The 16,380-nt window shown below is 46.6% G+C and overlaps 1 protein-coding gene across 1 annotated transcript in view; it reads left to right on the top strand.

Annotated features, from left to right (window-relative positions):
- The window catches only part of CEP164 (centrosomal protein 164), a 72,482-nt gene extending 68,292 nt beyond the window's left edge, over positions 1 to 4,190 (top strand). Inside the window, exons 26-31 of the mRNA XM_033120685.1 lie at positions 67 to 174; positions 731 to 845; positions 1,425 to 1,760; positions 2,630 to 2,696; positions 3,542 to 3,664; positions 3,861 to 4,190. Of these exons, the coding sequence (XP_032976576.1) occupies positions 67 to 174; positions 731 to 845; positions 1,425 to 1,760; positions 2,630 to 2,696; positions 3,542 to 3,664; positions 3,861 to 3,954 (843 nt within the window). The 3' untranslated portion in view covers positions 3,955 to 4,190. The remainder of the gene's footprint in view (positions 1 to 66; positions 175 to 730; positions 846 to 1,424; positions 1,761 to 2,629; positions 2,697 to 3,541; positions 3,665 to 3,860) is intronic.
- Positions 4,191 to 16,380: the final 12,190 nt, after the last annotated feature.

A 16,380-nucleotide genomic window follows, 5' to 3' on the forward strand; every position in this document is an offset into this window, starting at 1 on the left:
GCAAAGCTGGGAGTCCAGCGCCTGTGTGGTAGTCACCCCTTCCCCTCCCTTCCTCCCTGGCTGCAGGAAACCAGGCACCTGGATGAGATGAAGTCAGCCATGCGGAAAGGCCACAACCTGCTGAAGAAGAAAGAGGAGAAGCTGAACCAGCTGGAGTCCTCCCTTCGGGAAGAGGTGCAGCCCTCGGGACACAGAGCCCGGTGTGGATACGGCCTCCTCTTCCGTTCCTGGGATGTGGTTGGGGAAGCTGGGCCTCTAGGGCGCAGGCCTAGCAGGAGGCTTAGGGCTCCTGGGCTGGCGAAAACGGCAGTGGCTTCAGCTTTGAGTTTGGGTATCTGTGCTGACGATTTTTCAGAAAGGATCTAGCCACTGCCCTTCCCCTGCCACGGCACCTGATGACAGGTGTTCCCAGGGTGTTGGGATAGAGGCACCTGGCAGGTTTCCCTATGTTCCCCGGGCCTTACAGACTTTCCCCGGGGTGCCCAAGGCGTGGGTGTGGCAGGCGGGACGCTTAGGTGGAGAGACCCGGCAGGGAGAACTGATGGGGACAAGGGCGGGCCGACTGCCTGTGCCCCACGTGGTGAGTTCTCTTAGCCTAGCCTCCCTCCTGCCTCCCTGCACAGTGTGCCTTGCCCAGAACTTTGGGTCCCAGAGAGCCTGTTCACTAAGTGTTCAGTCCCCATACTTCACAAGGGAAAGTACCAGTAATAGCTGTTCCTTCTACCCATAGGCTTTGGATAATGACACTCTGAGAGGAACCCCCCTCAAGAAAGTGGTGACTTTTGACCTCAGCGACATGGAAGACATGAGCAGTGATAGTTCCGAGTCCTGCCCCCTGCCTCACAGTGAGTGGTGGTGGCAGGGAAGAGAGGGAGGAGAGGCGGGGAGGACCACCGTTTTCATGGAGATGGAGGAACTTGGGGAACAGAGGTACAGCCCCCCTTCCCTCAGCCCTGTGTGGGTAGGCCTGTGGGAGCCAGTGTCTGGAGCTCCCACTCAGTCAATGCTGGGAAGGAGTGAACTAGTCTGGCTTTGCCAGCACACAGGGCCAAAAGGATCTAGGCCAGCGTTCTGAATGTGCACAGCACTTTACAGTTAGAAGTGTCCCTGTTCGCCACTCCCTTCCAGTGCCGCCTTCTGGGAGGCTGTTCTCCCTCTGCCACTGAAGCCTGCAAAGGGCCCTCTCCTACTTCTTCCCCAGGGCCGGCCCCGGAGAACCTCTTTCTCAGGGCCAGCTTCCTATTGCAGTGTCGGGTACATAGAAGCCCTGCCGTGCCCTGCACCCGCAGTCAAGTCCGAGGGGCTGTTGTCTGGAGAAACAGCGAGGGGCGGGCCAGTAGGGTGCCACAGTGCCAGCCGGGCCTGGGGATGCTCCGGCGCCTGGAACCGGAGTCCGTCCTCACCGTCTGCCTCTTCCCTTTCAGTCAACCCAACTGCAAGTCCCGCCTTCCCCAACAAGATCCACTGCCTGAGCAGCTCCCTGCAGCGGATCAGCAGCCAGCTAAACAGTGTCCTCAGCATGTTGGGCAGCCTCAACCCTCAGCCAGCACCAGCGCTCCTCACTTCCACGCCCGCACAGAGCCGTCCTTGGTCCTCCAGGAGCACCTCCATTCCCATCTACCCCTCCCTGGCCCAGGTCTCAGCCTCATCCCCTGCTGCACTCATGTCCACACAGTGGGCCTGGGACCCGGGGCTGGGCCCCAGGCTCTCCTCCTCCGTGGACGACTTCCTGATGGAGAAGTGGCGCAAGTATTTTCCAAGTAAGCCTCCTTCCGGGCCAGTGTGTGTGTGTTCCTCCTCTTCTTCCTTCCTTCCCTCTTTCTCCTCCTCTTCCTTTTTCTCCCTTCCTTTTTCACTTACCCTTCATCCCCCTAACCCCCAACTTTGGCATGGTTCATTGATCCATTGACTGTGGACCCTGGGAAGAAGACCTTGCTGGTTGCCCTGCAGCTGGAGGAGACATGGGTCACGATGGTTTTCCTGGAGCTTGGGCTCCCAGGGGCTTTTATGACTCCAGAGCTCAGCAGAACCTAAAAGGTCATCATCGTCATCATCATAATAGCTACTATTGTGTGCATTATATTATGGGCCAGGCATTTTATATAAAGTTTTTCATTTAGTCCTTATAATAACCCTCTGAGGTGCTAATTATGTGTTCCCACTTTACAGAGGAGGAAACTGAGACGCAGGGAGGTTAAGTAATATGCTGCAGGTGCCCAGTGAGGCAGCGACAGACTGGGTTTGACCTCATGTCTCTGTGACTCCAGGATTTTGCTTGTCACCCTTGGCCATTTGGCTTCCCCTTGCTTCTGGGCTCGGTGGCCTCCCGTGGTGTCATAGGACTGCTAAGGAACGTGAAAAGCCATAAAAACCGTTGTTTAAGGGAAACAGTTACATCTCCCCATCTCAACCAAATAAGGAAAAGAGATTAAGTTTTAGGAATAAAATAAATAGGACAATTCCTGTCTTTCATCTCTCACTTCCAGTCACTGAAACTTTCCCTGTTTTTGTTTGTTTTGAGGGCAGTGCCTTTTCAATAATGGGGGGACAGGAGGGACTGGTGAGCAGGAGGTGGCCTGCCTAGGCCCAGGTCTGGTTCATTCCTGAATAATTTCCTCCCACTTTCCAGCTGGAGTCCCAATCCTCAGCAGCAGCCCTGCCCCCTTGGAGAACAGGCTGGGGTATGTGTCCGCTAGGTAAGCCGCCCTGGAGGTGGGGCCACACAGGTCAGTGGCTCACTGCGCCTCCCTGAGCTGGTGGGCCCTCAGAAGGGAGCAGAACTCATGGTCCTGTTGCCCAGAGAGGTCAGGCAGGCCTCCAGTCCACAAAGCTGCCTGAGTCTGAGATACCCCTCCACAACCAGAGGAGAGTCCCGGGGGGGTAGGGCGGGGCGTACCTGGCCCAGCTCTATGTGAAGCTGCCCTGGGCATCCTGGGAAGAGGTCAGCCCCTGGCCGGACCCTCCAGCCCTCCAGGGTGTCTTTTGTCTTTGCCGTTGAGCCCTTTGTCTGCTTCCTAGAGCTCCCTTCTTCCCCTGGTCCTGCTGAGCAACATATGGAGTGAGAGGGGAGCCCCGTGGGGGAGATGGATGGGCAATTATTTAAACCTGTTATTACTGTCCCATTCATCTTGTCACTTGCCAAATGTATCCCCCCGCATTGCCGCAGCCAGCAGTAACCCCCCCACCACCACTTACGCCTTTGGTCAATTAGGCAGGTATTTGGGTTGACAGGGGAGAGCTTTTGCTGATGAGATTGGCCCAGAAAGGGTAGATGCAGGAGCCAAGAGCCTTGATATCAGGAGTATTGACCCGGGAAGAGGGGTCCACCTGCCCTTCCGGGCCCGTCCCAGAGGGCCATGCCTGCCAGTAGGCAGAGTTTTGGATTGCTGAAGCGGCTCCACAAAGGCTGCGGCGGGCATGCTGAGAGGAAGAGGGAGGCGGCGGCTGTGACGGCCCCCGGTCAGCTGTGCCACCTGTACCTCCTCCTTTGGGCACTCCTGACTCTTCTCTTTCTCTTCCCAATGCTGTTCTTCTTTCCCAGGGAGCAGCTCCGCCTTCTGCAGCGTCCTCATTCCCACATCCCTGAGCTGGACAGCACCAACTTACAGGGCATGATCGAGGCTAACCGGAAGTGGCTAGAACATTACAGGAGCCACCCCAAGTTGTATCCTTTTAGCTGGTTCCCAAACTCTGGTCTGTCTTCCTGCTGTAGCTGCTGGGCTGGCTGGGCTGGGCTGGGCTGCAGGGCTTGTGTTAGTGCCCTGGGGGGCCGAGGAGGGTCCTGTTTCGCTTTAGACCCTTCCATGTCCCCTCCCTGGGCGTGCTCAGCTGACTGCAGTTTTCCTTCACCTCATGGCCAGACATCTCTTCTCCTCAGTGCCCGACCCGACAGCCACTCCTGGCCTACTGCAGCTGGGCCTGGATGACAACACACTAAATGTGCATCACTATTGAGGCCCTGATCTGTGACGTTTGGGGCACCTGGCCTCTCCTGTACCCAGACCAAGTGCCTGAGGAGGGGCCTGCACTTTATTTCTCTGATAAAGCATTCTCCTGTCATCTCTTTGCTGCTTGCCCCACTCAAAACTTGGAGGAAGCAGGGTAGGGTGAGGGGGCGCAGCTAGGTGAAAAGGACGGTACAACTGAAGGCAGTAAGCCACCTCCAGGGACCACGTAATGGATCCCAGGCTGAAATGAGTGGACTGCTGTGAGCTCCCGCGTGGACATGGCAGCACTGATGATGTGGGACTTTGGGGAGGTGGGCACCCCATGGGGAAGAGGTGGCATTGGAGGAGTTGCTGTCAAAGGCCTAGGGACTCCCTTGGGGCCACGTTGGTCCCTTGGACCTGCACGGCTACTGTGCCGGAACAAAGCCCCCAGCACGTCTGTGCCCTGGGATCAGGCTCTGTGTCTTCAATACCTCAGTCTCACGGAGATCAGACCTTTTCCTTTTCCTAATGTCCCATCCTTGAGCCTCTGTGTCTTCTTTGACTGTCAGCATTGGGCCCAGAGCCCTGCCAGAGGTTGCTGGAGGCTGGGCCCCACAGGCTCACAGCCTGCCTTCCCTCTGCGGGCACTGTGCCGTCCTCAGGAGCATTCCCTTCCCCTTGCCTGTCCCATCCCCGTCCCCCTCCCCCCGCTAGCTTCTCAGGTCTCAAGCACACAACTTTCAGAAGACAGCAAGCCATCGGAAAAGTCTAGGATGGCTTCTGGTCCTTATCTCACTTTTCTCTACCTTGGGTATATTCATGGGTGCTTGTTTCCGTCTATGTTTTCTACCTGTGCCACCCCCTGCTGCCCCTTCTCAGAGCTTGGGGACTCCTGAAGGAAGTGAGGGGCTGGGCCAGTGCCTGGCCTTGGCAGTGAGGGACCTTGTGCCAGTTGGAGCTGCTGCCATTCTGGCACAGCCCCACTTCTCATCAGTGGGCTCCCTGGGGATTACAAGGGATGTTTTCTGACATCTCATTGTTTAAATAAAATGTCCCCATTTTTCTGTCTTGAAAGCAATGGGGTTGCCCTTGCCTCTCCAATGTATAGAAACCAACTCTCCAGCATCTCACCACTCATTTCTGTCATGGATTAAGAAAAGAAACTAAGATCCAATTGGCTTTTTTTACCCCCACCCCCAGATAATTTTTAGGCATCAGTCTATCACACAGAGAAAAGTCCGTTTTATTTGGCTCACTGTGCTTTGGGACTAGCTCACATGTCACAACCACCTTTAATGACAATCTTGTGTTTTGTACATCAATTAAATCTCTGCAGGTCCATTTTCTACAAGGCTGTTGTTTGAATGTGTCTCCTCTGAAAGCCTTTGCCTCCTTCCTCTTAAGAATAGAGGAAGGAAAAATTAACAGGCACAGGACAGCTCCTAGGTATCTGATCTAATCAGAACAAACCTGTGATGTAGAGATTTTCATATTTGTTTCTGTGAAAGAAAATCAAGAGAAATTCAGAGAACTTCAAGTGCCTGGGGTCCTGAAAAAAGCCTAGTTCCCCACAAGGCACAGCCCTCACACCCCATCCCTGTGCCCCTGGAGCTTCCTGTACCCTGATGCCAGCTGACATTCTCCATCTCTCCCTTTGCCCCCTACCCTACTCTGCCACCTACCAAGTGGAGACCTGTGCCATCTCCCAAAGGCCACTGTTTTCCCCATGCAGACAAATGAAAGATGAGCCCCCTGAAGTCCTGAGCTGGCAAAGTTAAGGAGGTATTCACTCCAGTGGTGTGAACAGCCTACATACAGTCTTGGATCTATAGCAACAAAAATGCTAAGAGAACCAACTTGAGATGGCCATGTTTCGTGGGTTTGCATAAGAAAACCAACTTAAAGGCAATACATACAAACTGACTTAGCCTCCTCTGTCCAGTGTGCTAGCCAGCTCTGAAGGGACGGAGGCAGGAAGGAAGCAAGCTAACATTTGTCAAACACTTTCTGTATATCAGGTGCTTTTCATGCTGTCACATAATCTACTTAGCCTGCGAAGTTGATATTTCATGGATGAGGAAATGTGGGCTCAGGTTAAATGACTATAAGTCAAGGTCACGTAGGATTTGAATCCAGGTCAATATATCTCTGAAAGTCGACTTTGGTTGACCACACTCCTCTGTCAGCATCTCTTGTCTTCTTCCTAGCTCACAGAACAGTCCTGGTCAGCTTGGTCTGCAGCCCTGGCTTCCAGGAAGTGAGGTGGCTTCTAGTTGAGTGAGCAAATCCCCTGAGCTAAGGTTTACAAGGGAGCTTTTTCAGAAGACTCCAAAATTGTCCCATCCCTCCCTCATGGATCTTAGAGAATCTAGCTGGGGAGTCTAGACTCAGACCTTTAGAGCTGAAGGGAGCCTTGCGGATGACGGGTTCAGCTAATTCCTGTTTTACAGCGGAGGAAATGGCCTGGACAGATTACATGAGTTGCCTGAAGTTACAGTCAGTTTGTGGCAGACGTGGGGCCAGAACTGAGGAGTCCTGGCTCCCAGCTTGGGGTTTCAGGGAGATACATAGATAGATAGAGCTGTATATATGTTTTTGTTTTTGTTTTTTTAGGACACAATTCGAAGTTTTCTTTAAATATTTCTTTGGGTGAGGGGACACAACACTTCTACTCAATTAAGAGAAATATTTTAAATAGTACAGAGGTCTTTTATTTTTTTACACTTACCATGCCATAGATTCATAGGGAAGGGGTTCCAGCAGCTCAGGCTCCTTTCCACTGGTTCTCACAAAGGGTGCTGCTCTGGCTGGCGTTTCAGTTGAACCCAGGTACCTTTCTCTTTGACTTCCTTTTTTTTTTGATCATTTTCCTTCACCCGTTTCAGGAAGCTTTCTCAGCTTAGAGTGCTTAATATGCTCACTACGTACATTAATTCTCTTGGCAAGAAACTTGCCCTTAATTTGTTTGTTTACAACAATGCCAACCACATTTTGGGTGACACTGTAGACCCTTCCAGTTTTGCCGTGGGAACATTTGTGGGGCCTTCCTTTTGGACAGTGCCCATTCCCTTGATGTCTACCGTATCCCCTTTCTGGTAGATTCACAAAGGAACATGTTTTCTAAAAGGCCTGGAGAACATACAGTTGGTGCCTCTCTTCTTTCCCTTTGTGTTGATCATTTTGACAAATTGGCAGTCCTGGCTGAAAAGGAGCAGGAATATTTTTTAAAGGATCTTTATTTTGAATAGGCTGTATGTTCACATGGCTCGATGTGCAAATGGTACAACAGTCACTCCATCCATGAGCCATCTAGTCTCCCCCTTGAAGGCAACAAATGTACAAGTTCCTTTTGGAGATTTTATGCAAATTCAAGGAAAGAATCGGCATTGTTTTTACTCCCTTTCCCTTTACTGGTAGATTTAAGGGTCATTCGTAATACAGAAATAGACGATTTTCTGAAGCTCTTTTGTGAGACATTCACTGACTATTTTCTTACAGGAGAAATATTGGGAACGATAATAGCCCCATCCACTCTCTCAACCATCATGAAAACTTCCACACAAAATGGCATTATGGGGAGGGGGGAGATAATTCTGGCTTTAGGACACTGGGACTTACTTTTGGCTCTGACACCTACAAACTCTGTGACCTGAACAAGTCCTTTCTGGGCCCGTGCCTTCCCTAGTCAAAAGCTCAAAGCCTGAATCCATGCTCCAGAGATGAAGCAGGGTGGCTGCCTGAGCTTCAGTGACTGAGGGGTGGGTCTGCCTTGGGTAGGGAGCTGCCCTCATCCAGAGGCAGGTTGGAATGCTGCCAGTGGCCTAAGATAGGTTTTGGCTAAGGAGGGGTACTGGACAGGCGGTTGCCAGTCCCACCACCCGCTTTTTTTGTTGAGATGGGGAAGTGGTGGTTAAAAAATGGAGTACCTGCCTTCACTAGTGTCCTGATGAATTGGAAAACCCCTTTGTGCCTCCTTTCTTCTTGCATCTCCTATCTACTGCTCCTGCCTCTTCCACTGAATTTGCCATCTCCAGCAGGTATGTTACTCAGAGGGCCCAGGGAAGGGTAATGTAACACTGCCTCATGATGGAGGAGAGGGACCCCTGTTCTTGAGGGGCAGGAAGCAGAGGAACAGTTTTGGTGAGTCCTAGTCTCAGGATTAAAAGCAGAGGGACTGTGAAACAAGGGCTCCCACTTTATCATCCCTGTGCCTCAATTTTCACATCTGTAAAATGGGGTTCATAGTAGTACCATAAAGTGGTTGTGAGGATTAAAGAAGCTAATCCATATAAAGTCCTCAGAACAGTATTCAACACATAGTAAGGGGAGTGACATCACCAAGATGACAACAAAGGTCATTCCTGACGTTGCTTCCCCTCATAAGAAGAACAACTAACAACTATGCACAACAAGACACCACTGAGAGAACATGGGCTGACGCACCCTCCCACTCCCCCACCCCACATACGTGCACCACAGAGACCAAGCGATACTGCATTGGAAAGTAAGAGGAGTGGCTACATGCTGACTGCATTGCTCTTCCCCCAGGCCAGTGCAGCACCACACCGAGAAGTCTCCCCTGAGCCTACACTTCCTCCAGAGGGAAAAGGGAGCCCAGGGGTGACATCCACTCCTACCCCTCAAAAACATTGTGGGTCATTTAATGGGAGCCCCTACTCTGGTTTTGCCCCACGGTTTGCAGAGGAATTGGACTCAACTACAGGGGATCTGATTATGATGGAGACGGGAGGAGGTTCCAACAACCAGCACTCTGATCTTAGCAGACTGAGTTCCTACCTGCAGAGCCCAAGTCCAAACCAGCGGCTTTACTCACCTGCAGAGCGAATTCAGTGCAGTCTGACCAGAGAACTTGGCGAGGACAAGTCTGCCTGATCTGGCTCCGCAAATGAGGAGTTTTGCTGGCCCTGGACCCTGGTCTGCCCATGCTCAGGCAGAAGGGCTGAGTCATAGCTCTACCAGCTCTGGCCAGCCCCTGGTCACATCTGACAGGAAGGGCTGGTGAGAACACCTGGAAGCTGCAGAACCCAGCAAGACTTGCTCTGAGATGTGGGTGGGCAGAGCTAACTGCTCCCAGAGCAAGGTCAGTATCCCTGTTTGGCTAGGGAACTTTGGGCATGATTCAGCTTGAGACCACAAAAGAGCCTTGGAGGCCTGGCAGCTGCTTCTGCTGCTGCACCCAGGCATGGAAACTTAATTTGTAGCCACTTACTGTTAACTACAGCCTTCGGTCCACCTGACCAGCGAACCTTATCAGAGCACAAAGGAAGCTGCGTAGCCCACCCAACTGCCCTGCTTATAGTGGTGCTTGAACAGAGCACAGCCTGTGTCTTCCCCTGTCTGCAGAGAAAAACTGGTGGCCTCACCTGCCCAGGATATTCAGTGAACACTCTTGCCTAATTTGGGTCCCTGAACAATGTGCCATGCAGGTCCTGCACCCTGTCCTGCTGTCCTGTCAGAGCAGGGAAGCTAATTCATAGTCCCACCTACTTCTGAGCATGACACCCAGTCCTGACCATCTAGTAAGCCTGACCAGAGATTTCAGGCAACAACAGAGCTCATCCTATAGCCTCACATGGGCAGGGAACTAACCCAGAAGGCCTATCCAGCTGTTCTCAGCCAATGGCACACACCCCAACTGACCTCAGAGCTCAAACAGGTGCCTTACCCCAAAATAGACCCTAATAGTAGGCCCCACCTGCCCAAGGACATTACCAGAACCAAACTAAGCTGACTGGTGAAGAACTGCCAAAGGAAACTTGTAAAGTTTGGAAGAGGAGACCACTTACTCAAATGCGGATACCAACATAAGGAGTCAAGTGTCTCTCTCTCTCTCTCTCTCTCTCTCTCTCTCTCTCTCTCTCTCTCACACACACACACACACACACACACACACACAATCATATAAACATGACACCACCAAAGGAAACTAACAAATCTCTAATAACCGACCCTAAAGAAATGGAGATTTATGAACTGTTAGACAAAAAAAAAAAAAAAAAAAAACAAACAAAAAAAAAACAGAATAATCCTTTAAAAGAAATTTAGTGAACTACAAGAATACACAAAACTAAATGAAATTAGGAAAACAATGCATGAAGAAAACGAGTTCAACAAAGAAATAGAAACCATAAAAAAAATCCTAGAGCTGAAAAATGCAATAACTAAACTGAATAAGAGAGACTCAAAAGCATACTCAACCATACAGAAGAAAGAATCAGCGACCTGGCAGATAGGACATTTGAAATTATCCCGTCAGAGTCGAAGAAAAAAAAAGAAAAACAGTGAAAAAAGCTAATGGGACTTATGGGACACAATGAAAACAAACAATGTTTGCAATGGGAATTCCAGAAGAAGAGAAAGAAAAAGGGACAGTATATTTAAATGGCTGAAAAGTTTTCCAACTTGGGGAGAGAAAGAGATATCTAAACCCAAGAGACCAAAAGGACCCCAAATAGGTTGAACCTGAATAGGGCTACACCAAGACACATTGTAATTAAATTATCAAAAGTCAAAGACAGAAATAATTTTACAAGCAGCAAGAGAAAAGAGAAGTTACGCATAACAGAACCCCTACAAGACTATAGGTTTCTCTACAGAAACTTTTCAGGCCAGAAGAGAATGGGATAGCATATTTAAAATATTGAAACAACAAAACCATCAACCAAGAATACTATACCAGGTGAAATTGTCCTTCAGAAACAAAAGAGGGATAAAGACTTTCCCAAACAAAAGCAGAGAGAATTCATCACCACTAGACTTGTCTTATAAGAAATGCTAGAGAGAGTTCTTTGAGAAAAAATAAAGGACACTAATTAACATCATAAAAACATAAGAAGGCAGTGTAAAACCCACTGGTAATGGTAAATATATAGTCAAAGTTTGGTTCTGTAATATGGTGTTAGTAATGCATCATTCATTTACAACTCTAGTCTAAAAGTTAAAAACAAACATTAGAAATAACCATAACTACAATAATCTATTATTAGTTACACAACATAAAAATATGCAAACTGAACACCAATAACCTAAAATGTGAGGGAGAGGAGAAGTAAAAGTATAAAACTTACGACTTCTATTGAAATTAAATTATTATTACTTTAAAATAGGTTGTTACATTTTAAGATATTTTATCTAAGCCTCATGGTAACCACAAGGGAAAAACCTATAGTAATTACACAAAAGAACATGATAAAGTAGTTAAAGCATTTTTAGACCACAAGACATTAAAACAAAAAAGGTTAAGAAACAATGGACCTGGTCATCAAAATGGCAGTGTGAGGTGAGCCTCTGTAAATCTCCCCTGGAATTTACAACTAATCGAACAACTATAACTCCACAAAGGACTCCCAGCACAGCAGACAGTCAAGACGAAGAGGCCCACTACTGAATTCACCTAAAGGTGGGCGAATCGTGCAAGCGGGGGAGGAGGGAAGGGAGAAGTGCGGAGACGGAGCTGCGCAGGCGCAGGACGCAGACCTAGCTCAGTGCTCTGAGCTCGCTGCATCCCAGAACTCCCGCAGCTGTGAGAGAGGGAAGAACTCGGACTGCTAGGGCTCCGTTTATGGCCCACAGGGCTGAGGGGACAGCATATAAAATGGCTGAACCCAACACTCACGGCAGAGACCTCAGAGAAAAGACTGAGGGAAGAAGGCTGAAGACGGTGGTTTAAGCCCTTACTGCCGCAGAGAATGGAAGCCTTAGGCACAGAGACTAGCTGCCCCCTCCCTCCCCTCCCAAAGCTCACCCCGCCCCCACCAGTCCAGTGCTAGAAGTGGAACAGTAGCAGTGTCAGATCAAAAGAACAGAATATTTGCTGATCTGAGAACTGTAGACCGCAGACACAGATTCACAGCACAACTAGTTCCGGCAAAGGGGAGGGAGCTATGGAAGCAGGACTGGCTGTGGTGGTGGTCGCCGCCATTGCTCTGGGCCACCTCTCACAACTCACCCCACCCCTGGCCCCACTTATCTGCGCGGATCCCTGTAGGAGTAAACAGAAATGCTGAAACATATAGGCTCTGAATCTGGTGCAGGAAGAGCTTTGGAACTTCAAAAGCTCTCCGCATACCCACACAGACACTGCACCCTGTGACCCAGGCAAACTATTAACAGAGGAGAAGCCCATCTCCCAGGGAATCCCCCCATTGTGTGAGAAGCTGGAATAGTGCAGAGAAAACATAGCACTACCGTGTGAGAGAGAAAAGAAAGCTGCAGTCGGAGAGAAAATAAAACATTCTACTGGAAACAAGTACTGGAAAACAAAAGAAAGACCTCTTCCTATCCACCTGTTCCAGAAGCCATTCCTGTAGATGTCTAGGAAGAGAAATAATAAATCAGTAATTGCCATGAATAACCAAGGCAACAAGACAGCTCAGAAAGAAAGTGAAAAGTCTCCAGAAAAGGAACTTAAAGATATGGGAATATGTGACTTAAATGACAGAGAATTGAAGATTGCAGTTCTGATTAAACTCAACAAGATGCAAGAAAACACAGAAAGGCAGTTTAATGAACTCAGAAACACAATCAAAGAACAACAAGAGCATTTTACGAAAGAGATTGAAATTTTACGAAAGAACCAAATAGAATTTCTGGAGATTAAGAACTCAGTAGAAAAAAATGAAGAATGAAATAACCAGCTTAAGTAATAGAGTTGACCAGATGGAGGAAAGAATCAGTGACATTGAAGATAGAAACCTGGAAATTACATGGATGGAAGAAGAAAAAGACTTGAGACTTAAAAGAAATGAAAGAACTCTACAAGAACTTTCTGACTTCATCAGAAAGAGCAATATAAGAATAATGGACATACCAGAAAGAGAAGAAAGAGAGAAGGGAACAGAGAATATATTCAAACAAATTGTCAATGAGAACTTCCCAAACTTTTGGACAGAACTGGATCCTCGAATCCAAGAAGCAAATGGAACACCTAATTACCTCAATCCCAACAGGCCTTCTCCAAGGCACATTGTATTGAAGCTGTCTAAAATCAACGACAAAGAAATAATCCTCAAGGCAGCCAGGGAAAAGAAGATGGTAACCTATAAAGGAAAGCTCATTAGATTATTATCAGATTTTTCAGCAGAAACTCTATAAGTCAGGAGGGAGTGGAACCAAATATTCAAACTATTGAAAGAGAGAAATTATGAGCCAAGAATAACATACCCAACAAAGATATCCTTTAGATATGAAGGAGGAATAAAGACCTTTCCAGACATACAGAAGCTGAGGGAATTTTCTAATACACGACCTGCACTACAAGAAATACTAAAGGAGGCTATTCGACCACCATCAACAGGGACAATTTGTGGCAACCAAAACATAAAAAGGGGGAGAGTAAAGGCCTGAATCAGAATATGGGAATGTAGAAAATAAGCGTGCTGAAGAAAATGGAATCCTTTAAATATCCAACTTTCTTTTACATAAACTTAAGGGTAACCACTCAAAAAGAAATCCTGAACTGAAATATATACTGTAATAGAAGAAGAAACAGAGGGAAACATCATAGAATACCACCACACAGAAATAATAGACAACAACAAAAAGGCAAAGAAACAATGGAGACACAGCCTTACAAGAAAACTAAAGATAGAATGACAGGAAATCCTCACATATCAATAATCACCCTAAATGTAAATGGACTGAACTCACCAATAAAAAGGCACAGAGTAGCAGATTGGATCAAAAAACTAAACCCAACCATATGCTGTCTCCAAGAGACACATCTCAGCTACAAGGACAAGCATAGACTCAAAGTGAAAGGGTGGAAATTGACACTCCAAGCAAATGGTATCCAGAGAAAATCAGGTGTATCCATACTGATATCAGATGAAGCAGACTTCAGGGTGAAAAGGGTAACAAGAGACAAAGATGGACATTTCATAATGGTAAAGGGGACTATACAACAAGAAGACATAACAGTCATCAATATTTATGTCCCCAATCAGGGAACATCAAAATATACCAAGCAACTACTAACAGAACTAAAGGGAGAAATTGACCAAAACACAATTATACTAGGGGACTTAAATACATCATTGACAGCTATGGATAGATCATCCAAACAGAAAATAAATAACGAAATAATAGCCCTAAATGACACATTAGATGAAATGGACATAATTGACATATACAGAGCACTTCATCCTAAAACATCAGACTTTACATTTCTTTCTAGTGTACATGGAACATTCTCAAGGATAGACCATATATTGGGACATAAAATCAGCCTCAGCAAATTTAAGAAGATTGAAATCATACCAAGCATATTCTCTGATCACAAGGCTTTGAAATTGGATATCAACTGCAAAAGGAAAGCAGGAAAAACCACAAATACATGGAGATTAAACAACATCTTTTAAAGAACTACCAGGTCAAAGAAGAAATTAGAGGAGAGATCAAAAGATACATAGAAACAAATGACAATGAAAATACATCCTACCAAAATTTGGGGGATGTAGCGAAAGCAGTTTTAAGAGGGAAATTTATATTGTTACAGGCCTAGCTCAAGAAACAAGAAAAATCCCGAATAAATAACCTCATGTTACACCTTAAAGAACTAGAAAAAGAAGAACGAGTGAAACCCAAGGTCAGCAGAAGAAAGGAAATAACAAAAATCAGAGCAGAACTAAATGAAATAGAGAACAGAAAGACAATAGAAAAAAATTACTGTGACAAAGAGCTGGTTCTTTGAAAAGATTAACAAAATTGACAAACCCTTGGCTAGACTCACTAACAAAATCAGAAATGAAAAAGGGGAAGTTATCACGGACACCACAGAAATACAAAGGATCATCCAAGAATACTATGAAGGACTATATGCCACCAAATTCAATAACCTAGAAGAAATGGACAAGTTCTTAGAAACATATAGCCTTCCGAGGCTGAACCATGAAGAACTGGAAAATCTAAATAGACCGATCACCAGTAATGAAATTGAATCAGTCATCCAAAACTTTCCCAAAAGCAAAAGTCCAGGACCAGGGCCGGCCTGGTGGCTCAGGCGGTTAGAGCTCCATGCTCTTAACTCCGAAGGCTGCCGGTTCGATTCCCACATGGGCCAGTGGGCTCTCAACCACAAGATTGCTTGAGTCCCGCAAGGGATGGTGGGCTCCGCCCCCTGCAACTAAGATTGAACACGGCACCTTGAGCTGAGCTTCCTCCCAGATGGCTCAAGTGTTTGGAGCACGGGCTCTCAACCACAAGGTTGCTAGTTCAATTCCTCGAATCCCGCAAGGGATGGTGGGCTATGCCCCCTGCAACTAGCAATGGCAACTGGACCTGGAGCTGAACGGCATCCTCCACAACTAAGACTGAAAGGACAACAACTTGACTTGCAAAAAAAAAAAAGGCCTGGAAGTACACACTGTTCCCCAATAAAGTCCTGTTCCCCTTCCAAATAAAAATCTTAAAAAAAAAAAAAAAAAAAAAAGGTCCAGGACCAGATGGATTCACTAGTAAATTCTACCAAACCTTCAAAGAGGATCTAATACCAATCCTGCTCAAACTCTTCCAAAAAATTGAAGAAGAGACAGTACTCCCTAACTCATTTTATGAGGCCAACATTACCCTGATACCAAAACCTGGTAAGGACAACACAAAAAAGGAAAACTACAGACCAATATCTCTGATGAATACAGATGCAAAAATCCTAACCAAAATTCTAGCAAATCAAATAAAACAATGCATTAAAAAGATTATTCATCATGACCAAGTGGGGTTCATCCCTGGGGTACAAGGATGGTTCAACATCCGCAAATCCATCAATGTGATACATCACATAAACAAAATAAAGGACAAAAATCATATGATTATATCAATTGATGCAGAAAAGGCATTTGACAAGATATAACAGCCATTTATTATTAAAACACTTAATGAAATAGGTATGGAAGGAAAATACTTTAACATCATAAAGGCCATATATGACAAACCCTCAGCTAATCTCATAATTAATGGTGAAAAACTGAAGCCCTTTGCTCGACGTTCAGGAACACGACAGGGCTGTCCCCTATCACCTCTGCTTTTCAACATAGTGTTGGAAGTCCTTGCCAGAGCAGTCAGGCAACAGAAAGAAATAAAAGGCATCCAAATTGGGAATGAAGAAGTTAAATTGTTACTCTTTGTAGCTGAAATGATGCTATATATAGAAAACCCTAAAGACTCCACCAAAAAGCTATTAGAAACAATCAACAAATACAGTAAATTTGCTGGCTACAAAAATCAACATATAAAAGTCCATTGCATTCCTATATACTAACAATGAAATCTCAGAAAAAGAAATACAAAAAAAAATTCCTTTTGTAATTGCAGCAAAAAGAATAAAACACCTACGAATAAACTTAACCACAGATGTGAAGGACCTATATGCTGAAAACTATAAGACATTTTTGAAAGAAATTGAAGAAGACACAAAGAAATGGAAAGACATTCC

Source organism: Rhinolophus ferrumequinum, chromosome 11, assembly GCF_004115265.2.
Source record: "Rhinolophus ferrumequinum isolate MPI-CBG mRhiFer1 chromosome 11, mRhiFer1_v1.p, whole genome shotgun sequence".
NCBI lineage: Eukaryota > Metazoa > Chordata > Mammalia > Chiroptera > Rhinolophidae > Rhinolophus > Rhinolophus ferrumequinum.